Source organism: Trichechus manatus, unplaced genomic scaffold (genome assembly GCF_000243295.1).
Source record: "Trichechus manatus latirostris isolate Lorelei unplaced genomic scaffold, TriManLat1.0 scaffold00137, whole genome shotgun sequence".
Taxonomy (NCBI): Eukaryota; Metazoa; Chordata; class Mammalia; order Sirenia; family Trichechidae; genus Trichechus; species Trichechus manatus.
This window is the reverse complement of record NW_004444073.1, coordinates 5,696,482-5,718,249: the sequence shown is the minus strand read 5'-3', so window position 1 is coordinate 5,718,249 and position 21,768 is coordinate 5,696,482. Positions and strand designations below refer to the sequence as shown.

Below are 21,768 nucleotides of genomic sequence, written 5' to 3'. Positions count from 1 at the left end.
CCATAATATGTATTGGAATGCTGACCCCTGTACCTGTGGATGTAATCCCGTTTGTGAGTAGGATTTTCTTTGTTATGTTAATGATGCCGTATCAGTGTAGGTGTGTCCTAAACCTGATCACTTCTGAGTTATAAAAACAGCAGATTAGATACCAAACTCAAAATACAAGCCCACTGCCATGAAGTCATAGTGACCCCATAGGGTTTCCAAGGCTGTAATCTTTGCGGAAGCAGACTGCCACATCTTTCTCAGATTAGACACAGAAGCAAGCAAAATGGTGGAAAGATAGATGCCACATGAAGGTCACCAAGGAACCAAAAAGGAATGCTGGAGGCTACAGAAGCTGAAACAGACAAGGGTCTTCCCACATAGCTGTCAGAGAGCTCTCCCCTAGGCTGGTGTCCTGAATTCTGACTTCTAGCCTCCTTAGCTATGAGAAAATATTTGTCTGTTCTTTAAAGCCATTTGTGGTATTTCTGATGCAGCAGCTCTAGAAAACTAGGACACTGTGTAAAAGTCTGATGTTTTTAAAGCAGAAAAACAAAATGTTAACGTCTTAATTTTAGTGCCTCAGGTACCTTTAGTATGAAAATCAGTTTCATTCATATTGTTATGTTGACACCAGAAAAATATCATTTTTTCTATATAATGGAATCTTGATATGATTCTGATTCACTGTAGTGGAATTCACAACTATATAAAAAGTAAATTTTTCTTGAGTCAGATTTAAAAGTCAAAAGAACAAATACTGTATGGTTTACAAATACTGGAACAAGAAATGCATAGACAGAAGCTTATCAGTGATTACCAGGCATGGGGGAGCAGGAAATGGGGAGTTATTACTTAAGGGGTACTGGATTTCTATTTTGGGTGATAAAAATTTTTTTGGAAATGGATAGTGGTGACTGGAAATGGATAGTGATGATGGTGGCATACATGTTAAATGTGATTAACGTCACTGAACTGTACACTTTAAAACTGGTTGAAACAGCAAAATTGTTGTGATATATATTTTAACACTATAAAAAGAGTAAATTTCTTCATTTAAATTAAACAAAATGCACATCATCTGTCGTCTTGTTCATAATCCAGGCACCTCATTTTGCCAAAAAAAAAAAGGAATAGTAAAATATCTCTTTAATTCTAGAAAAAAACAGAACAGCCTTTTATTCATTTACATATATAAAAGCAAATTTTTTAAAATATATGTTTCCATTTAACTTAAAGAAACAAACTTGTTTTTGGTAAATCTCAATAGTACCGTTTTACAGTACTGTATACATTTTATTTCTGTGGCATCTAGTGTGCAGTAAAACTGTAAAATAACGATGCTGAGGTACAGAAATGTTAATTAAGCACAAGCAGTTTCAAAAATAAATAGGCAACAAATATGGTCATTTGCTGCTGCTATATAATGGAAACCCTGGTGGCATAGTGATTGAGTGCTACGGCTGCTAACCAAAAAGTCGGCAGTTCGAATCCACAAGGCTCTGCTTGGAAAGTCTGTGGGGCAGTTCTACTCTGTCTTGTAGGATCGCTATGAATCGGAATTGACTCGATGGCAATGGGTTTGGGTTTTTTAATATAACAGAGTGGTGGTGTAGTATTGACTCTCCAGGAGATTTAGGAGGGAAGCATAACTGAGGGAAAACATAAGTCACCTAGGTCCAGGGGTTGGTTTGTTTTTGTTGTTGTTTTGTTTTTTAAGGGAAAATATGACAGAGCCTTGACTTTGGTGCTGAAACGTTGCGACTTACGAAAACAAGTACTCTGTGCTGCTGCGTGAAGGGGAAAAAATCCATCATGCGATGCCCAGATAGGGAGCAAAGAGGCAGAGCAGCTGGCCCAGAATTTCCTGGGAAGCACTGTCCTCCCCGCAGTAAGTTATGTTGTACCATGTCTGTGGGGTCCATAAACCCCAAACCAAACCACTGCCACTGAGTCGATTCCAACTCACAGCGACCCTGTAGGACAGAGTAGAACTGCCGCATAGAGTTTCCAAGGAGTGCCTGGTGGATTCGAATTGCTGACCTTTTGGTTAGCAGCCATAGCACTTAACCACTACATCACCAGGGTTTCCAAAACCAAACTCGTTGTCGTTGAGTCGGTTCCGACTCATAGTGACCCTATAGGACAGGGTAGGACTGCCCCATAGAGTTTCCAAGGAGCACCTGGTGGATTCAAACTGCCAACCGTAGCTCTTAACCCCTACGCCCCCAGGGTTTCCTGTGGGGTCCATGGGTGTGTTTACTTTGTGTGCTTGTAGTTTGGCAGTGTGGGTTCTCTTCTGTTACATGGTTCTCTGACAGTAGAATGGATGTTGCATTATTAAAAAGTGAACAAAGGGTACTTCTGAAGCACACAGAGTTCACACTCATATATTATTTGTTTTGGGTTTTTGTTTTTGTTTCCTTGTAACCTCCTCTTCCCCTGCAGTCTTTTGTTCTGAGAACAAAGTGAATGGAATCCAGTTAATTTTGTGAGGAGACTGCCACATCTTTCTCATGCGGAGCAGCTGGTGGGGTTCTAACCGCTGACTTTTCAATTAGCAGCCGAGCGCTTTAACCACTGCGCAGCCAGGGCTCCTCTCAAAACAAAAAGTTGGGGGTAAAAAAGTTTGCTGGAATTGTTCCCTTTATCTCTAATCCCCAGCCTGTTCTTCTCTCCAGAAATAAAACCTCTGCTAACAGTATGGTTTATCTTTTCAAGTGTGTTTTTAAAATCCATTTACGAGCACGTACATGTATGCGTATTTTACATGTGTGTATATACATATATAGGTTAATAAATTTTTTACATAAATGGAATTACAGTATAAATAGGATTATACTATATCTACTGATATTCTGCTTGCTTGTTAAATTTAGCAATATGAGTTTTCTACCGCTACTGTAGCAAATTTCCACAAACTTGGTGGCTTAAAACAATGCAGATTTATTATTTCAGAGTTCTGGAGCAGGATTGCATTCCTTCTGGAGGCTGTAGGAGAAAATCCATTTTCTTTACTTTTCCAACTTCTAGAGACCACCTGCACTTTTCTGGCTCACGACTCCTTCCTCCACCTTCAAAGCCAGCAGTGTAGCATTGCAAGCATTGTTGTTAGGTGCCATCGAGTTGGTTCCAACTCATAGTGACCCTGTGTACAACAGAACGAAACACTGCCCCATCCTGTGCCATCCTCACACTCATTGCTATGTTTGAGCCCATTGTTGCAACTACTGTGTCAGTCCATCTCATTGAGGTTCTTCCTCTTTTTCGCTGACCCCCTACCAACCATGATGCCCTTCTCCAGGGACTGATCACCCCTGACAACATGTCCAAAGTGTGTGAGATGTAGTCTCGCCATCCTTGCTTCTAAGGAGCATTCTGGTTGTACTTTACCAAGACAGACTTGTTCGTTCTTTTGGCAGTCCATGGTATAGTCAACATTCTCCAACACTACAATTCAAAGGTGTCATTTCTTCTTCAGTGTTCCTTACTCATCATCTAGCTTTCACATGCATAGAAGGCAATTGAACACACCATGGCTTGGGTAGGGTGCACCTTAGTCTTCAAGGTGACATCTTTGCTTTTCAACACTTTAAAGAGGTCTTTTGCAGCAGATTTGCCCCATGCAGTGCATCTTTTGATTTCTTGACTGCTGCTTCCATGGATGTTGATTGTGGATCCAAGTAAAATGAAATCCTTAACAACTTCAGTCTTTTCCCTGCTTATCATGATATTGCTTATTAGTCCAGTTGTGAGGACTTGTTGTCTTTATGTTGAGGTGTAATCCATACTGAAGGCTGTAGTCTTTGATTTTCATCAGTAAGTACTTCAAGTTCTCTTCACTTTCAGCAAGCAAGGTTGTATCATCTGCATAACTCAAGTTGTTAATGAGTCTTTCTCTGATCCTGATGCCCCGTTCTTCTACATATAGTCCAGCTTCTCGGATTATTTGCTCAGCATACAGACTGAATAGGTATGGTGACAGGATACAACCCTGACGCACACCTTTCCTGACTTTAAACCACGCAGTATCCCTTTGTTCTGTTCGAATGACTGCCTCTTGATCTGTATACAGGTTCTTCATGAACACAATTAAGTGTTCTGGAATTCCCATTCTTCGCAGAGTTATCCATAATTTGTTATGATCCCACACAGTCGAATACCTTTGCATGGTCAATAAAACACAGGTAAACATCTTTCTGGTAGTCTCTGCTTTCAGCCAGGATCCATCTGACATCAGCTATGATATCCCTGGTTTCATGTCCTCCTCTGAATCTGGCTTGAATTTCTGGCAGTTTCCTGTCGATATACTTCTGCAGCTGCTTTTGAATGATCTTCAGCAAAATTTTACTTGCGTGTGATATTAATGATATTGTTCAATAATTTCCACATTCGGTGGGATCACCTTTCTTGGGAATAGACGTAACTATAGATCTCTTCTAGTCAGTAGGCCAGGTAGCTGTCTTCCAGATTTCTTGGCATAGACAAGTAAGTATTTCCAGTGCTGCATCCATTTGTTGAAACATCTGAATTAGTATTCTGTCAGTTCCTGGAGCCCTGTTTTTCGCCAGTGCCTTCAGTGTAGCTTGGACTTCTTCATTCAGTGCCATTGGTTCCTGCTCATATGGTACCTCTAGAAATGGTTGAACGTTGACCAGTTCTTTTTGGAACAGTAACTCTGTGTATCCCTTCCGTCTTCTTTTGATGCTTCCTGAGTCATTTAATAATTTCCCCATAGCATCAGATCTCTATCGCTAACTCTTCTGTCTCCCCTTAAAAAGACCCTTGTGACTCAAGTGGCAGCTTGATTCCATTGAAATGTGAGCAGATGAGCCATCATCACATCTTTGTACATTACAGATGAGATGTAAATGTGATTCTTATGTTGTTCCAATTTTAGTGTGTATGTTACTAATGTAAATGTAAATTCCTGTTTAGATACACTTTGAAAGAAAAACAAAGCATAAGACATCTCAAATTTATGAGTCAAGATAGTAACCTAAACCCTATCTATTCTGCCTTCATCTCCAAAAGTCTCATTAAAATAACAAAAAGAAATGGAAACAGAAAAAGCTAATAAATGCAGGGAATGCTAGAAACTGGGGATGCATGCTAAAAATGTTACTTCCACAAGACAGAATGTTAGAGAGACTTCATTGAAAGTTCTGTGGTCAGTTCTCATACTCAGAATCACCTAAGTGTTGGCCAGTCCTCCCCTGCTTCCCCCTAGCAGAACTCCATCAAAACCCTGAACTCAAAGCTACAAGTATTGGGAGCAAGGGTGCCAAGTGATGGGGAGCAAACCTTCATCTTGATTTAACTTCTCAGGCCGCTTTGTTAGACCTCTCCTACTCATTCAGTAGTATATATATTGGTTTTTCTCAGGGCTCCATGGCTTCAGTTATCATCCCAAATCTAAATTTCCAATCCAGACACCACCACGATCACCAATGCCCCTACCCCTCTCGTCTTAGGCACACTAAAGTTTAACAAACCTTAAATCAGAAAGGAGGAAAGACTTTAAATCTTTCCTTCATTTACTGCTTTTATCTTTTTTGTCTTCAATGCCTTAGGTTTGCTGGTAATATCTAATGGCATCAACAAGTGTAGCTTATCCCCACTTTTGTCATTAAGAGATTAAAATCATTCTCAGTGCTCCCTTTGATCAATAATCTTTTGGCTAACATTTCTTACCATTTTAGGTTGAATTCTCTTATCCGCCCCTGATTCCAGGAGATGGACATGACAGCCACACTTTACCTGAAGAATGGAAGTATTTGCCATTCCTTGCCTTACCAGATGGTGCACACAACTACCAAGAAGGTATGTAAAGAGACAGTGGAGCAATTAGTAGGTACCGTTTGTTTTTTAAATTTGCCAAGACATCTTAGATTGAAAGTATTTGAGTGAATGAAAGGCTTTTGGCTTATTGTGACAATTTATTAAATATTTAAAGACTTGTTTAGAGGTGACTGGTCATGCTTTCGAGGACTTCCAGAGGGGTGCCAGGCTTATATTGGCAATGGCTGGTGAACCTTGCCTAGCCTTCTGCCAGGAGCCCTAGGTAAAGTAAGTGATTAGCCAGATCAGGATATGTGCTACATATGGGCAGCAATACCTGCATTTATACTTTGACTCCTCAGAAGTGATCTGAAGGGCCTGCCTGCACCAGCTGCGGATTGGTTCGGGCTCTAGCTGGAATCTTAACTAGGTTAGTTAATACTCAGATGCCACCTGGAAACAGCTGGGATTGTTTCTCCACCCCTGAGGCCATTGCTCTCGTAATGCTCTGCCTGAAGGTTTGCCTGCCTGCTTGCAGAGCATGTTAACACCCTCAAAGGGAGTAGTGCTGTGAAGTTAATACTTAGTCTCCTGTCACTTATAAATGAGTAATTTGCCTGACTTAATGAAGGACTGTATTTTACCATGGTATTAGAGGCTATACCAAAGTTACAGGTTAAACTTGATTTGATACCTGTTTTTCTAATACTTAATAATGTTCCTATGAATTAAATCTTGCCATGCAGTTTAACATAAAATTTAAATACAATATTTTTACCCTCACAGAGCCCTTTTCCCAATTTTTTATTATAAAAACTTTGAAACATACAGAAAAGTTAAAATAGTACAGTGAATATTATACAAATTTGGTTTCTTTATCTCTGTGTGTGTGTAGTTTTTTCTGAACTATTGAAAATCATTTGCAAACATCATGACACTTCACCTCTAAATACTTAAGCATGCCATCTCCTAAGAGTAAGGTCACTCTCCAGGGAAACTTCCAGTACCATTATCACAGCTAAGAGATTTAACAGTAATTCCATAAAGCCATCTAATATCCAATCAATGTTCAATTTTCCCTAGCTTTCCCAAGAATTTCTCGGATCCATTTAAGGTTCATGTGTTGCCTTTGGTTTTTATGACTCTCTAGTTTTTTTTTAAATCTAGAACAATCTCCCATAGATAAGGTACTTTCTGTGATAAGTGATTATAATCTCAGTTTAAGCTGTTATAATTCAGCCTCTTGGGTTTTTTGTGGGAAGTGTACATTGTAAGGAATTCTAAGAAACTAGTAATTGTGATGCTGGAAATAAGTATATTTTTCTGTTACATCATCATTTTTGTCTTAATGACTAAATTATAACTTCTGATTTCATTATTATTAAGGGTAATTTACCTCAGTAGTTACGTTTTTCTATGTATCTCTTAGATACTGTGTATTTTCACTTGCCGCCCAGAAATGGAAATGGAGCCACAGTGTATGGTATCTCTTGTTACCGACAAATTGAAGCCAAGGTATGATGGTTATGGTGAATTCAAAACTAAAAACAAACAAAAATCCTCTCTTAGGTGTTGGCCACTTAAAATATAAAATTGGGGAAACAGTCTTTATTTTTCGTGTGGTGCCTGTGATACTGTTGTAAGTTGTTGTAAGTAATTTGTAGCTGTTTTTCCAAAATTAACAAATTATTCGCACAAATGTTTTTGTAAGTTGACATTGGTGAATGTGATTATATGTGTATCGTAACATTTTGCACATTGTTTTTAGATAGTGATAGTTAAATTACCCATTTGTCTTCAAAATACTTATTTCGATTTCATGGTTTCCTTGAATTTCTAGTGTTTGTTACATAACTTAGAAAAATGGAGAGGTAATGTGTACTGAGGAGGAGCCCTGATGGTGCAATGATTAAGCACTCAGCTGCGAACCAAAAGGTTAGCAGTTCAATCCCACCAGTGGCTCCGAGAGGGGGAAGACCTTGGTGATCTGCTCTTGTAAAGATTTCAGCCCAGGAAACCCAGTTGGGGCAATTCTCAATTCTACTCTTGTCATGTAGGGTCGTTATGAGTTGGCATTGACTTGACAGCACACAACAACAAAAACTGTGTGCAGTATTTTTTTTAAAACATCATTTTAAAAGGAGTGGAATGTACATACAGTGGCTTCCAACAACCCACATTATCTTATCTATAAAATTTTGATAATACTTATTTAAACCAAGATAAGATGGACAGCCCCATCTTTTATGTTTTGCTTTTAAGCAGTACTGTTTTTTTTCTGATGGGAACAATCTTAATGAGTAAAATTTATTTCTTCTCCTGAAGATGTTGATACTCTAAAGCAGTGATTCTCAGCCTTGGCTGCACAAAGCTCCCCAGGTAATTTTGATATGTAGCCAACACTGAGAACCACTACTCCAGAACAGTGGTTTTTAACCAGAATTACCTGGAGTCTTTTAGAAAAACTCTACATGCCTGTCCTCTCCTCCTACTTACGGAATTAGATTCTTTGAAAGTACAGCCTTAGCAGCTGTAAGTTTAAAAACCTTCCTCAGATGAATAATTATCTTAGTAAATCTTTTTTAAATTTTCTTCTAACTTTTTATATAATGAAAAATTCAAACATACAATTAAAGGAATAGTACAGGAGCAGGCGCTGCCGCCGCCGCCTAGAGGCGCCCGTAGCCTGAACCCAGGCGGCTGCTCCCATCCGGCCGAGCTTGCCTCACGCTTCTCCCGGGGCTCTGCTTCGGCTGCAGACGAGTACCATGTCCTTGAGCGCGCGGCGCCGCGGCTCTGCTGTCCGGCCCCGGAGCGCGACCTGAGCCGTTTCCCCGCGCCCTCCGCGTGCTCCTCGGCGGCCCCTCGCGCCGCCCGCGTCGATGTGTAGCGACATAGTTATCTGTGTACTTAAACACCGGGCATTTTCCTCTTGCCTAATGAGGACTCGACTCGGGAGCGACCGTGAATCATCGCCCGGGCAGGGAAAGGAGGAAGGCGGATGTAACCCCCTCCCACCCCCTCCATGTCCGTGTGTCACTCGGCGGGGTCCACCTGGCGCGGCCGGTCCTGGGGCTGCTGCTGTTGACGACGACCGGGCTGCTGCTTCTGTCCTGGGAGTCTTCGCTGCGCCGGCCAGACCCAGCTCCAGGGACTGTTCCTCTTGTCGCCTGCACCTCGGCCAGGCGGCACTTGGGTTCCAGAATAACTTCGTTTTTGGAAAGCACATCGCGAACCCCTCCAAATCGTGAAGATTTCTTTCTGGAGCGTGAAAATTTTTGCTCTTTTTGTTTGTTGTTGTCTTTTTTTCCTAACACATCTGGGTATCTATCAAACGGCAAGATGTCCAGTAATGTCCCGGGGATATGATAAATTTGCGCCTCATCTGGGTAAGCGGGAAAACAAAAGAATTCCTGTTTTCTCCTAAGGATTGTTTCAGACATTGCAAAGCATGTGTATGACAACTGGCCAGTGGACTGGGAAGAAGAACAAGTCAGCAGTCTAAATATTCTACGACTTATTTATCAAGGACACTTTCTACATGGAAATGTCACATTAGGAGCGTTAAAACTTCCTTTTGGCAAAACAACAGTGATGCATTTGGTGGTCAGAGAGACATTGCCTGAGCCAAACTCTCAAGGTTAGAGGAATCATGAAAAGACTGGAGAGAGTAACTGTTGTGTAATCCTGTGAACACTGTCTGCTGTGTCTGCTGAGTGTGCGTGACGGAGTCGTCTTTCATGCTGCTGGGACAGAAGAAACCCACCATTGCTTCAGAAACCCCTAGAATAGCCTGCCTGTCAACCCATGGAACTGAACTATTATACAGCATTGTCATCTTTTCTCATGAAAGTCAAAAGAACCAAGAACGTTTTTCACTATGATTTTTTATTTCTCGTTATTTTTGTTTATTTGAGCAGTTTTAAAATACATTGGTTTTTGAATGCAGTCAACCTCCAGGGGAAAAGTTTGTAAGTTTATCTTCCATAGCAGAAACCATTTTGCCACCACCAAAATGTTCATCACCAGAACTAACAAGTGTTCCAAATACAGTTGGCACTAAAAAAAAAAAATTGACGTGATTTGCCTCAGCAACAGAATTTGTAACATGGTTTATGCCACCTAGAAATACTCATAGATACAGTTCCACACTGGAAGACACTCAGCAGTTAGCAGAGTTAATTACTGGGCCAATTTGAGAAGGAAAAATGGAAACGAAACGTTGGGTGAACCCTTTCCTACCAGAGTCAGCCTCAGGGCTACGCTAGCACAGAGTCCTAGACTGAGTGTGACTACTTCACTGCAACACATGGAAGCAAACAAGCAAACAATAAAACGTGCCTGTTGTCTAAAGCGCTTAGTAGAGGGCTGATGAAACTCATTTTATTCCTTTACCATGTGCACTCTTGGGTCACAGTAACCGAGTGCTTATTCGTACCGCACAAAAAGGGACGCGAGTGCGTTTCCTAGCCTTAATATGGGAGGATTAAATTCCAGTAGCTCATAGGCTTTTATGATTGTGTGTAAAGATTAGAAAACCTCATTTACTGATGGATTTTATGTATTTAAATATCAGCAGATTGAATTTTTCCATAAGTATTGCTCATCTGTAACTGTGTCCACTGTCATGCATACTCATTAGAGCTCAATTGAATTCTTAAAAATTAAAAAAATAAAAAAACTCCATAGCAAAAAAAAAATACTACAATGAACACCTGTATACCCACCACTAGATTCAACAGTTGTTAACATTATACCAGAATTGCTTTGTGTGTGTGTGTGGTTTTTTTTTCCCCCTGAATCATTTGAAAGTAAAGTGCAAGTGTAAATTCCAGCATACCTATAGTAGTTAACTACTAAGCACAGGGCCTGGAACATAGGATGCACTTAGTAAATGTCTCTGGAATGAATAACTGAATCTAAAGTTGAGTATGAAAGAAACCTGAGCATAAGAGCTAGCTTGTTAGCCTTCCACATGTGATTTCTTCATATACTGTTACTCTTACGTAAATACTGTGATGAATTGAACTGCTGCCCTTTCTTGGAAATCTCTTCTTTTTATGTCTTACCCCTCCCAGCTGTTATAATTGACAACTATTCTCATGCTCTGCAGAGCTTTTAAATGGCATTTAATACTGCCTGTCTCTCCCACCTCCTGGGCCTGACCCACTCCAGAACATATTAGGGTTACCCATTTCTCTAAATTTTTCTGGCTTCGCCTGAGAACCAGGTAGATAAACCAGGTATCAGAGGGATCTAGAGCCTAGGAAAAAGACTTTAATTCCTTTTGAATGAAAGTAGGACCTATTGGATGAATCCAGTCAGTTTAGAAGGATAGAAAATAAATTGAAGGAAAAGCTCTACTCTTGACTTAATTTAATGACCACTCATCGGTCATCAATCAGTTGAAGACACTGAGGCCCGTTGGTCCTTAGGACAGATCCAAAGGAGATGTCAGCTCTTAAGTTTGGGATAGGTAGCAATAGAGAGGTGAGTTCTTGTGGGGATATGTGCCATTAAAATATGGATGTATAAAGGCCTCTATGCTGCACAACATGTTGAGACTTGTCCCCAACATGTTGAGACTTGTCACGACTTGTTTTTCCAAACCCATTTCTGATTGGCTTGTTCACCTGAATTCCTCCTCCCTTGCCCGAAACTTATTGTTATTCACCCAAAGCCCATTGTTCTGTTATTTGCTTCACTGTTTGCTGTACTGACTATAAAATAAACTCCTGGGACTGAAGCTGGGTTCGACTCCTCAGAGTGACCCTCCTGGCCCCACTTCTCTGTAAGAGTTCTGGCACTGGTTATTGTCTCCGCCGCCCCAACAACCGTCGCCGCTGTGACAGATGGTGCCCCGTGTGAGGGGCTGCGATAGATTGTTCCCCGTGTGAGGGGCTGCGGTAGATGGCGCCCCGTTTGAGGACAGACCGCCGTATAGCTGCATAGGCGCCCTCGCACTCAATCCCTTTAGGTGGTGAGTATCGGACGTCCGTTTCAGGCTGTTTAAAGGCACAGCCCGAGAGCAGCGGGGTTCTTCTGCGGGCGGAATTTTCCCGAACGCTCTCAGATCAGGCTGCTTTAGCCCCAGAGCGGCAGGTCTTTCCTGACCGCTCCCAAGGGATTTCAGGCTTCAGGCCAGGGGCTTTCCTATTATTCTTTCCTTCATTTTCCTATTCCTCCTCGCTACTGGGAATTCTCTTTCTCCTGAGCAGTGTCAACACAAAACCCAGTTGTTGGGATTGTTAAAGGCCTCTAAGCTTAAGGTATCAGAAGAAGCCCTTACCCAACTTCTGCTTTTAATTGAATCTGCCATTTCCCAACAGGTAGACAATCAACAAGCAGCTGAAGTTCTTTGTCTCCAGCTTGCTTGTGAAAATGCTAATCTTAATCTGACTGTCGGGCTGTTTTAGCTCTCTTAAAGGCAGTGTCCCCGCTGTGGTAAAGGCTTTCATTGGGCTAATATGTTCTGGGTTTCTCTATGCTACAGCCCTTTCTGGAGAACGTTCTGCTCATGCCTGTCGTCATTTCACCCAAGCCATTGCAACTATGGGATGTCCCCAAGCCCTTAAAACTGATAATGGGCCTGCATATACTTCTGCTAAATTTCAGCAATTTTGTGCCACTTGGAATATTCTTCATACACTGGCATTCCTTATAACTCTCAAGGGCAAGCCATAATTGAACGTGCCCATCATACTCTCAAACAGCTCTTAAATAAACAAAAGGGGGGAGATGATAGGTCTAGAGTATGTGACCAAAATGAAAGACTTGCCAAAGCTTTCTTTACTTTTAATTTTTGATCAGTTTCCAAAGATGATCGTACTGCTGCAGAACGACATTTTATCCCCTCTGACACCCGACCTCACCCACAGGTCCTCTATAAAGATCTTCAAAATCTCTCTGTCTGGCAAGGACCTGTAGAATTACTAACCTGGGGGCGAGGGTATGCGGCTGTTTTGTCTCCTACAGGTCCACTTTGGATACCCGCTCCGACTGCGGCGCGGCCCGCGCGCCATCCCTCCCGCGGCACTCCGAGCCCAGTCCCGGGTTGCCGCCGCCCGGGACGGCCCTGTCTGGAGGCTCTGGGCAGGCGAGAGTGGGCTCTGCGCTCCGGCCACAACTAGGAGTCCCGGACACGCCCCGCGCTGCAGCTCCTCCACGCGCCGGCACACTCTGCCCTGCATCTCCGCCCCTTCCCTTCTCTGAACCGCCGTCACCACACCTTCGGCGGCATCCATTCGACTCGACTCCAGAGCCACAACTGACACCAGCACCCCTTCCCCTGGGGATGAACGCTGAAGTGCCGCCATCTGACCCGAAATCACCCCTTCCCCTGGGGATGGACACTGAACAACAGAGATCTGCAATACCGGTAACATGGGGAGGTCTGAAAGCCCTCTCCTCCAAAGCTGAGCATATCCTCTCAACTACAGGTGCCCCACTTACACCTGAAAACCTGTTTCTAGCTATGGTTTCCCTCGTGACAATCTGTTCTCAATAGTCATTCTATATTATCTTGTTAATCAGTAATTTGTTAATCAGTAAGTTCCCAATGAAAATTTGTTATGTGTAATTTCCTCTATATTTTCTGCTGCTTCTAGATTAGATGCTTCTGTATAGATAGATTTCTAAGTTAGATGATTCCTTTCCAATTGATAGTGAATTTGTGTAAATCAGTGTTTGTTTGATTGTTAAATTTGTTATGATGTGTAATTAATTTCCTAATGAACATTTGTTATGATGTATAAATTGCCCTTCCTAGTGATTCCCTTCCAAGTAATAGTGAAGCTCTGTAAATCATTGCTTGTTTGATTGTTAATGAATACTTGAGCCTTTATAAATCTTTAAGCCTTTAAGAATAATAATTTCAGTGGATGTTAAAAGTTAGTGTTTACCTGACAAAATGAGAGTCAGAGGAATCTCATGGGTCCAACAATCAGGATATTACTAGTGGAGAGGATTATATTATCCTCATAAGATCATCCTTTATTGTCTTACACACCTGAAACGCACATTGAGTCCGCTCACTCCGGCTATGCAATTGATAAGAGCATTGCTCTTGCTTAGTAACCTGGTAAAGAACCAGATGGTATCCGGTGGAAAACCAGCACCGTGAGTTTAAAGAGCCTACAATGGCCGCCATCTAAGAGCACTAAGCCCAGGCATTAAGTAATAACCTGGTGAAGAACCAGATGGTATCTGGTGGAAAACCAGCACCGTGAGTTTAAAGAGCCTGCAATGGCCACCATCTAGGAGCGACTAAGTCCAGGTGTTACTCATAGCTATGCTACTTCTCCTCCTTAAACATATGGAGTGTGCCCCAGCTGTAGCTGGGCTCACAAAGACTCACTAAGACGCCAGGCCCTGAGGTGTGGAGACAGTAGCTGAGATAATCTTGGACTTTATCTCTTAGAAAAAATTTTACTTTATCCTAACGGGCATTTGTTGGACCAGTGAAAATCCTCTTGATTCTTATTCTATTAACTAAACAAAAGGGGGGCTATGTGGGGATATGTGCCATTAAAATATGGATGTATAAAGGCCTCTATGCTGCACAACATGTTGAGGCTTGTGCCCAACATGTTGAGACTTGTCACGACTTGTTTTTCCAAACCCAGTACTGATTGGCTTGTTTACCTGAATTCCTCCTCCCTTGCCCAAAACTTACTGTTACTCACCCAAAGCCCATTGTTCTGTTATTTGCTTCACTGTTTGCTGTATTGACTATAAAATAAACTCCTGGGACTGAAGCTGGGTTCGACTCCTCAGAGTGACCCTCCTGGCCCCACTTCTCTGTAAGAGTTGTGGCATTGGTTATTGTCTCCACCGCCCTGACAACGGTCGCTGCTGCGACAAGTTCTTAACTGTGACCCATAGGGAAGCTTCAAGGAATCCATGCCCTTTCCCCCAATTTTAACCCTTTGTGAAAGTGTGTATATTCATTTTTTTCCTGTGGAAAAGGTCTGTAGCCTTCATCAGACTTAGAAAGATCTTTGTCCCCCAAAAGGGTTATTTTATTAACATAAGATCTGAGGACAAGATGAAAGTATTTTTTAAATAAATTGGGATACTTTATATTGGAACACTATTCTGGATTATTCCTTGACTGTAAATCAGAAAGCACCCTGATTTTTGATACTTTTTTTTGGGGAGTGGGTGCGAGAGTTGTTTGGATGGTTGGTTTTTGGACTGTAGAGGAGCAAGAGCACTTTGGAAGTTTTTCTTTGTTTATTTCTGAGCCACTGGAAAAATGGGAATAACAATCTGAGTTGTCTTAGATTTTGGAACAAATTCTATGATTTGGTTTCTCCAAAGATAAGATAGTAAAAGAATTGACCACTAGAAACTAGATATTCTGGAAACTAGGGGAAAGAAAATTAGATAGGGATTTCTTTGTCAGGAAAATGGAACTATAATATACCATAGTCTTTGTACTTTCGAGGGTGATTGTAGTCCTCAGCCAGAAGACGGGAGGACACCTTCAGATCTCTCTTTCTCTCTCTCTTTTTTTTTTTTTTTTAATACTTTCTCAGGCAGTGCTGTAGAAGGGAAGGAGTTGTTCTTACTTCCCTCACAGCTTTCCCTGAGGTTGATCAAATCAAGGCTTGTTCTCTACTAGCAAAGAACCGTAGAAATCTCATGTGATTGTTCTCAGAATCACCGAGGTGTGTGAGTTATGTGCTCAGAGCTGAGCTACAATACCAGTCTTGCAGGATAGTTTATAGGCAGCATAGAACAACCAACTTAACAAAACTGCTGACAATCCTTCCATCTCTGGGGAAACAAGCCATCTGTTTTTTGTTATCTCTTAAACTAGCCTCTTCTCATCAGAAACAGTGTTCTCTGAGAGGGCTGCTCATCTTAAAACCAGAACCAAGAGCAGTTGATTTGCATTTTGGATGTGATGACTTAAATGTATTCTCCCTCAGACCGTAAATTCCTTGAGAGTAGAGATTATCTGTTCGCAGTTACAGTCCCAGTGCCTAGCACAGATTCTGGCACAGAGTGCCCAGACTGATACTTACTCATTTCATGTTCTGAGGTACACAGTAAACAAATACCTTTTGAATTTAAATACAAGAAATTTCTTCTATTTAATTGCTACGTTTATATTGAAAAAATACGAACTTTTAGTATTTTTGCGAAATATTTCTAATAATGACTATTTGTTTATAATAGGCATTGAAAGTAAGACAAGCAGATGTCACCAGAGAAACTGTTCAGAAAAGTGTCTGTGTTCTAAGCAAGCTGGTAAGAGACCAACTAACCTATTAATGTGTTCATTAAACATTCAAGGAAAACTGGCAAATTTTTATGTGAAGGTAAGGCATTATTAGAATAAAAAGAGATTTATGAAAGTAATAGAATATTAAAAGTAATCAGGAAAATTTAATCAGAGACTTATTACTTATGCTTTTGTGTCTCCTTTCTGTTTGCCTTTTAGCAGTTTTGCTCTAATTTACACTTTGGCCTAAGATTAGGTAAGAGGAAGGAGAGATGAGTTGTTGGGAAGGAGGTTGACCCTTGACAGAAATAAGGTTTATGATACTTCATTTATCTATTTTTGGTTTTTTAACCTAGACTTTAGATAAATATTTTACTGAAATTCAACATATCATAATTACTCAGATATTTTTAATGATATAGAAGTTCATGTTCAAATTTGGTTAGTATAGAGATATAAATTGACTTCTAAAATTTTTTTTTAATTTTATGGTGCTGTAGGTAAAAGTTTATAGCGCAAATTAGTTTCTCATTCAAAAGTTTATACACAGATTGTTTTGTGACATTGGTTGCAATACCTGCAATGTGTCAGCACTCTCCCCCTTTCTCTTTATACCCTAGGTTTCCCGTGTCCATTCATCCAGTTATTCTGTCCCTTCCTGCCTTCTCATCTTTGATTTTGGGCACATGTTGCCCATTTTGTCTCATATACTTGATTGAACCAAGAAGCACTCGCCTCACGTGTGTTATTGTTTGTTTTATAGGCCTGTCTAATCTTTGGCTGAAAGGTGGACTTTGGGAATGAATTCAGGTCTGAGTTAGCAGGGTGTCTGGGGGCCATAGTGTCGGGGGTTCCTCCAGTCTCTGTCAGACCAGTAAGTCTGGTCTTTTTTTGTGAATTTGGATTTTGTTGTACATTTTTCTCCCACTCTGTCGTGCACCCTCTATTGTGATCCCTTGTCAGAATCGTTGGTGTGGTAGCCAGGCAGCATCTAGTTCTGGGCTCAGGCTGATGGAGGCTGTGGTTCATGTGGTCCGTTAGTCCTTTGGACTAATACTTTCTTGTGTCTTTGGTTTTCTTCATTCTCTTTTGCTCCAGACAGGATGGGACCAATATCTTAGATGGCCACTCACAAGCCTTTAAGACCTCAGATGCTATTCACCAAAGTAGGATGTAGCGCATTTTCTTTATGAGCTATGTTATGCCAACTGACCTAGATAATCCACTGAGACCATGGTCCCCAGCCCTCATTCCCAGTAGTTCAGTCCCTCAGGGTGTTTGGATGTGTCTACTAAGCTTCTGTGACTTTGCCTTGGTCAAGTTGTGCTGACTTCCCCTGTATTGTGTGTTGTCTTTCCCTTCACCAAAATTGACACTTGTCTGCTATCTAGTTAGTAATTTCCCCCTTCCTTGTAACCATCAAAGATTGTTTTTTTTCTGTGTGTAAACCTTTTCTTGGGTTTTTATAATAGTGGTCTTACACAACATTTGTCCTTTTGTGATTGACTTACTTCACTTAGCATAACGTCCTCCAGATTCACGCACATTGTAAGATGTTTCGAAGAGTCATCATTGTTCTGTATTGTTGCATCGTATTCCATTGTGTGTACGTACCATAATTTATCCATTCATCTGTTGCTGGGCACTTAGGTTGTTTCCATCTTTTGACTATTGTGAATAATGCTGCAGTGAACATGGGTGCGCATAGGTCTATTCACGTGACAGCTCTTATTTCTCTAAGATACATTTCTGTGAGTTTGATTGCTGGATGGTATGGTATTTCTATTTCTAGCTTTTTAAAGAGATGACATAACATTTTTCCATAGTGTTTGTACCATTTTACACTCCTATCAGCAGTGCATAAAAGTTCCAATCTCCTGCAACCTCTCCAACATTTGTTATTTTCTGATTAGTGCCAGTAATGTCAGGGTGAGATGGTGGTATCTCATTGTAGTTTTGATTTGCATTTCTCTAATAACTAATGATCTTGAGCATTTCCTCATGTGTCTGTTAGCGGCCTGAATGTCTTCTTTGGTGAAGTGTCTGTTCATATCCTCTGCCCATTTTTTTAATTGGATTATTTGTCTTTTTGTTGTTGAAGTGTTTATGTTGAGATGGATTATAGCATACTTGTACTATATTTGTAGCAGTTTTGTAGCTATTACCGTACAAAGTGAATTTCTACTTTCAGAGTAGTAATGGAAGTTTTTTCTTTCCTTACATTAATGCAGGTCAGTTAAATTCCCTGTCATAGCAGAGAGGTAGAGCAAAAAAATCTGTAGATTTTAGAGATTAGACCCTTGTCGGATATGTCGTAGCCGAAGATTTTTTCCTAGTCTGTAGGTCCTCTTTTTACTCTTTTGGTGAAGTCTTCTGATGAGTGTAAGTGTTTAATTTTTAGGAGCTCCCAGTTACTTAGTTTCTCTTCTGGTGTTTTTGCATTGTTAGTTATGGTTTGTATTGTATTTATGCCATCTACTAGGATTTTATACTTAGATTGTAATAATGATGTATTAAGAGGGAGATTGGGGGAAAAACTACTCCAGTATTACTTGTTTTAACTGAGTATATATAGAGTATTGGTTTCTGCATCCTAAAAAGAATACAGAAATGAGAAATCGTCTAGAAAAGAACATTAAAAATAAAGGGATGGAAAATTGATTGGTAAAAGAGGGTCTGAAATAGGAGAAATAAGAACTAAGGAATAACAGCTGATTATTGTAATTGCTGTCAATAAGTTGTACACCTGTAAAAAGTTGAATTGGCAAAAGTTGGTGATAGATATATTTACAACAACAAAAAAAAGAGTAGCTGCTGAGCCTGCTTATGTACAACCAAGCATCTCATGGGACTTGGTTCCTTGGTTTGGAGCTTTAGGGTCATGATTTCATGGGACATCCCAGTTAATTGGCCTGATAACATGTTTAGTGCTTCTGTTCTACCTCCTAGTTAGTTGCGTAGTGCGTGCTGTCTTAAAAGCTTGCAAGCAGCCATCCAGGGCACAACAATTGGTCTCTATCCCCTTGGAGTAGCAGAGGAAAGAGAGTCAGGAATAGGAGCAGAAAATGGAATGTGTGGCTAATTGCCTCCTTGAACACCTGTCCCATTTGCCATGAGACCACAAGAACTGGATGATTCCTGGCTACCATTAATGAACTTTTTGATCAGATATTCTATAGAAGAATCCCCAAAGGACTAATGGACCACAGCTACCACAGCCTCCACCAGACTGAGTCCAGATTAAACAGTCCTGTAAAACAAACAGAAACACACGTGAGGAACATGCTTCTTGATTCAATCAAATATATGAGACCAAATGAGCAACACAAGCCCAAAAGCAAAGATGAGAAGGCAGGAAGGGACACAAAAACTGAGTGAATGGACACAGAGAACCCATGGAGAAAAATGTGGAACAAAATTATAACTCACACACACACAAAGACCAGACTTACTGGTCTGACAGAAACTGGAGAAACCCAGATAGTATGATCCCCAGACACCCTTATAGCTCAGTAATGAAGTCACTCTTGAGGTTTACCCTTCAGCCAAAGATTAGACAGGCCCGTAAAACAAAATGAGGCTAATGGGGCTCAACAGCCCAGGGACAAGGACTAGAAGGCAGGAAGGGACAGGAAAGCTGGTAATAGGGAACCCAAGGTTGAGAAGGGGAGAGTGTTGACATGTCATGGGGTTGGCAGCCAATAACACAAAACAGTATATGTATTAATTGTTTAATGAGAAACTAGTTTGCTCTGTAAACTTTCATCTAAAGTACAATAAAAAGAAATAAAAAAAGAATTCTATAGAAGAATCGTGATCAAAAGGGAGAAAATGTAGATCAGAATTTCAAATTCTCATGGACTCTAGATTTTCTGGAGCCATGAAGGCTGGATGAACCCCGAAACTGTTGCCCTGAGATAATCTTTAAACCTTAAACCAAAAATATTCCCTGAAGTCATCTTAAGTCATCTTAAAACCAAGCAATAGTTTAGCTTAACTAGTCAATAAGATTTGCCTTGAGCCTTATGCTCTTTTAAGAACTATCTCTATGAGATCAAATTGACAGCAGCAACTCTAAAGATTAGATAGGAACCTTAAGGGGCACTGAGTTTGTGTTAATAGGGGAGGAGCAACTCAGGGAAGAGGGTGAGAATGGTTGCACAACTCAAAAGAACGTAATTAATGTCACCAAATTGTACATGTAGAAACTGTAGAGTTGGTATATATTTTGCTGTGTATATTTCTCAACAACAACAAAATAAATAAAATTTAGGGAAAAAGAAGAGTTAATTAATAACTTTGTTCAAGTATACAAAAGAATATTATGATCATAGAAGATACAGACTAGTTGTTATACGCCTCCACAAGAGACACAAAGGGGAGTGAACTTAAATTTAATCATGAATATTCATCTAGGTGGAAGAATGGGCTGCTGTTATGGATGATGAAATGTTGCCACAAGATAGCAGAACAGTTTGTAGAATTAGAATATGGTTTAAATCTTACATGAATAATAGCTAATACTTGAGTGCTTTCTATGTGCCAGATACTCTAGTAAGTGCTTTTACCTGTGTTATTTAATCCTTAAAGTAACCACATAAGATATACTTCTAATACATCTATTTTCAGATCAGAAAACATGGGGAGGGAGGTTAAGTGTTCAGAGTTATGCAGTGAATAATGGAGTCAGACCCAGGAAGTCTGAGCCCACACTCTTAACCACTCTTGTGTGACAGTTGTTCAGGCACTTTTCACCTGCTGCTGAAGCGCTAGAACAGGTGACTTCCTGGCTTTTAGCTGCGGAAATAAATAAAGCGCTGAATGTGACAATTAAATTAAGGTTTTCTCCTTCTTCAAATTAAAAAGGGTGTGTGTGTGTGTATTTTACTATTATCAACCTAATGGTAATTTTTGTTTTTCTTCAAGCCTCTCTATGGATTACTTCAAGCAAAACTTCAGCTCATTACACATGCGTATTTTGAAGAAAAGGATTTTTCCCAAATTTCCATTCTAAAGGTAACTTTTTGTCTCTTTGGTAGATGTGTTTGCCTGAAGACAGATTCAGGAAACAAGTAGATAGTAATATTGTGAAGGATAATCATTGATTAGCTTAGGAAAGACATTCTGCTTTGTTATGAGGATTAAAACGACAATTATAATGTAAAACTTGTTTTTTACTAGGAAATAATGACTAAAAGTGACTATAGCGTAAATATTCCTCTTAATGGATAACATCCCCTTCCCTATGGCATTGCTTCTATAAATTTGTTTTTCTTATTAATAAATTGCTCGGTATATTTGTATAGCAGGCTTCTAGATCCCAGCTTCCATGGTAAAACCAGATGAACCTCCTAGAATTCCATATCACCACCTGAATGAATCAAGTTCTAAAATGTAGAGGGATAGAAGGGATACTCTGGGGAGACTTCCACGCGTTCTACCCAGACCTCTTCTGATGTGACTCATGTCTGGAAGAGAAGGAATGAGTGCTGGAAGCAGTCGTGGGTACAGAGAGACCTTGATTGTTTCTAAATTTAGGGCCTAGCAAAACAAATTGCCCGACTTAAGGAACTAGTTTTTTTTTTTGGTCATTATACTTCTAATCGTTGTCTCAAGTGATATAAATGTTCCAAACTGAATCTACATTTTATAGGAGCTTTACGAACATATGAATAGCTCATTGGGAGGAACTTCATTAGAAGGATCCCAAGTGTACCTTGGTAAGTAATTTTTTTTTTTTTTAACCAGTCAGAAGAGACACCCTCATT

The 21,768-nt window shown here is 40.4% G+C and overlaps 1 protein-coding gene and 1 pseudogene across 11 annotated transcripts in view; both read left to right on the top strand.

Annotated features, from left to right (window-relative positions):
* The window catches only part of AVL9 (AVL9 cell migration associated), a 65,998-nt gene that overhangs the window by 15,785 nt on the left and 28,445 nt on the right, over positions 1-21,768 (top strand). For all 11 annotated transcript variants that reach the window (XR_002825445.1, XR_002825447.1, XR_002825444.1 and 8 more), the window contains exons 2-6: positions 5,691-5,811; positions 7,199-7,284; positions 15,955-16,026; positions 20,927-21,016; positions 21,654-21,720. Coding sequence is in view for 4 of the 11 variants with exons in the window: in XM_023739599.1 (XP_023595367.1) it covers positions 5,691-5,811; positions 7,199-7,284; positions 15,955-16,026; positions 20,927-21,016; positions 21,654-21,720 (436 nt within the window). In the remaining 7 variants the exon portion in view is untranslated. The remainder of the gene's footprint in view (positions 1-5,690; positions 5,812-7,198; positions 7,285-15,954; positions 16,027-20,926; positions 21,017-21,653; positions 21,721-21,768) is intronic.
* Positions 8,797-10,448, top strand: LOC111822181 (ubiquitin-like protein 3 pseudogene; annotated as a pseudogene).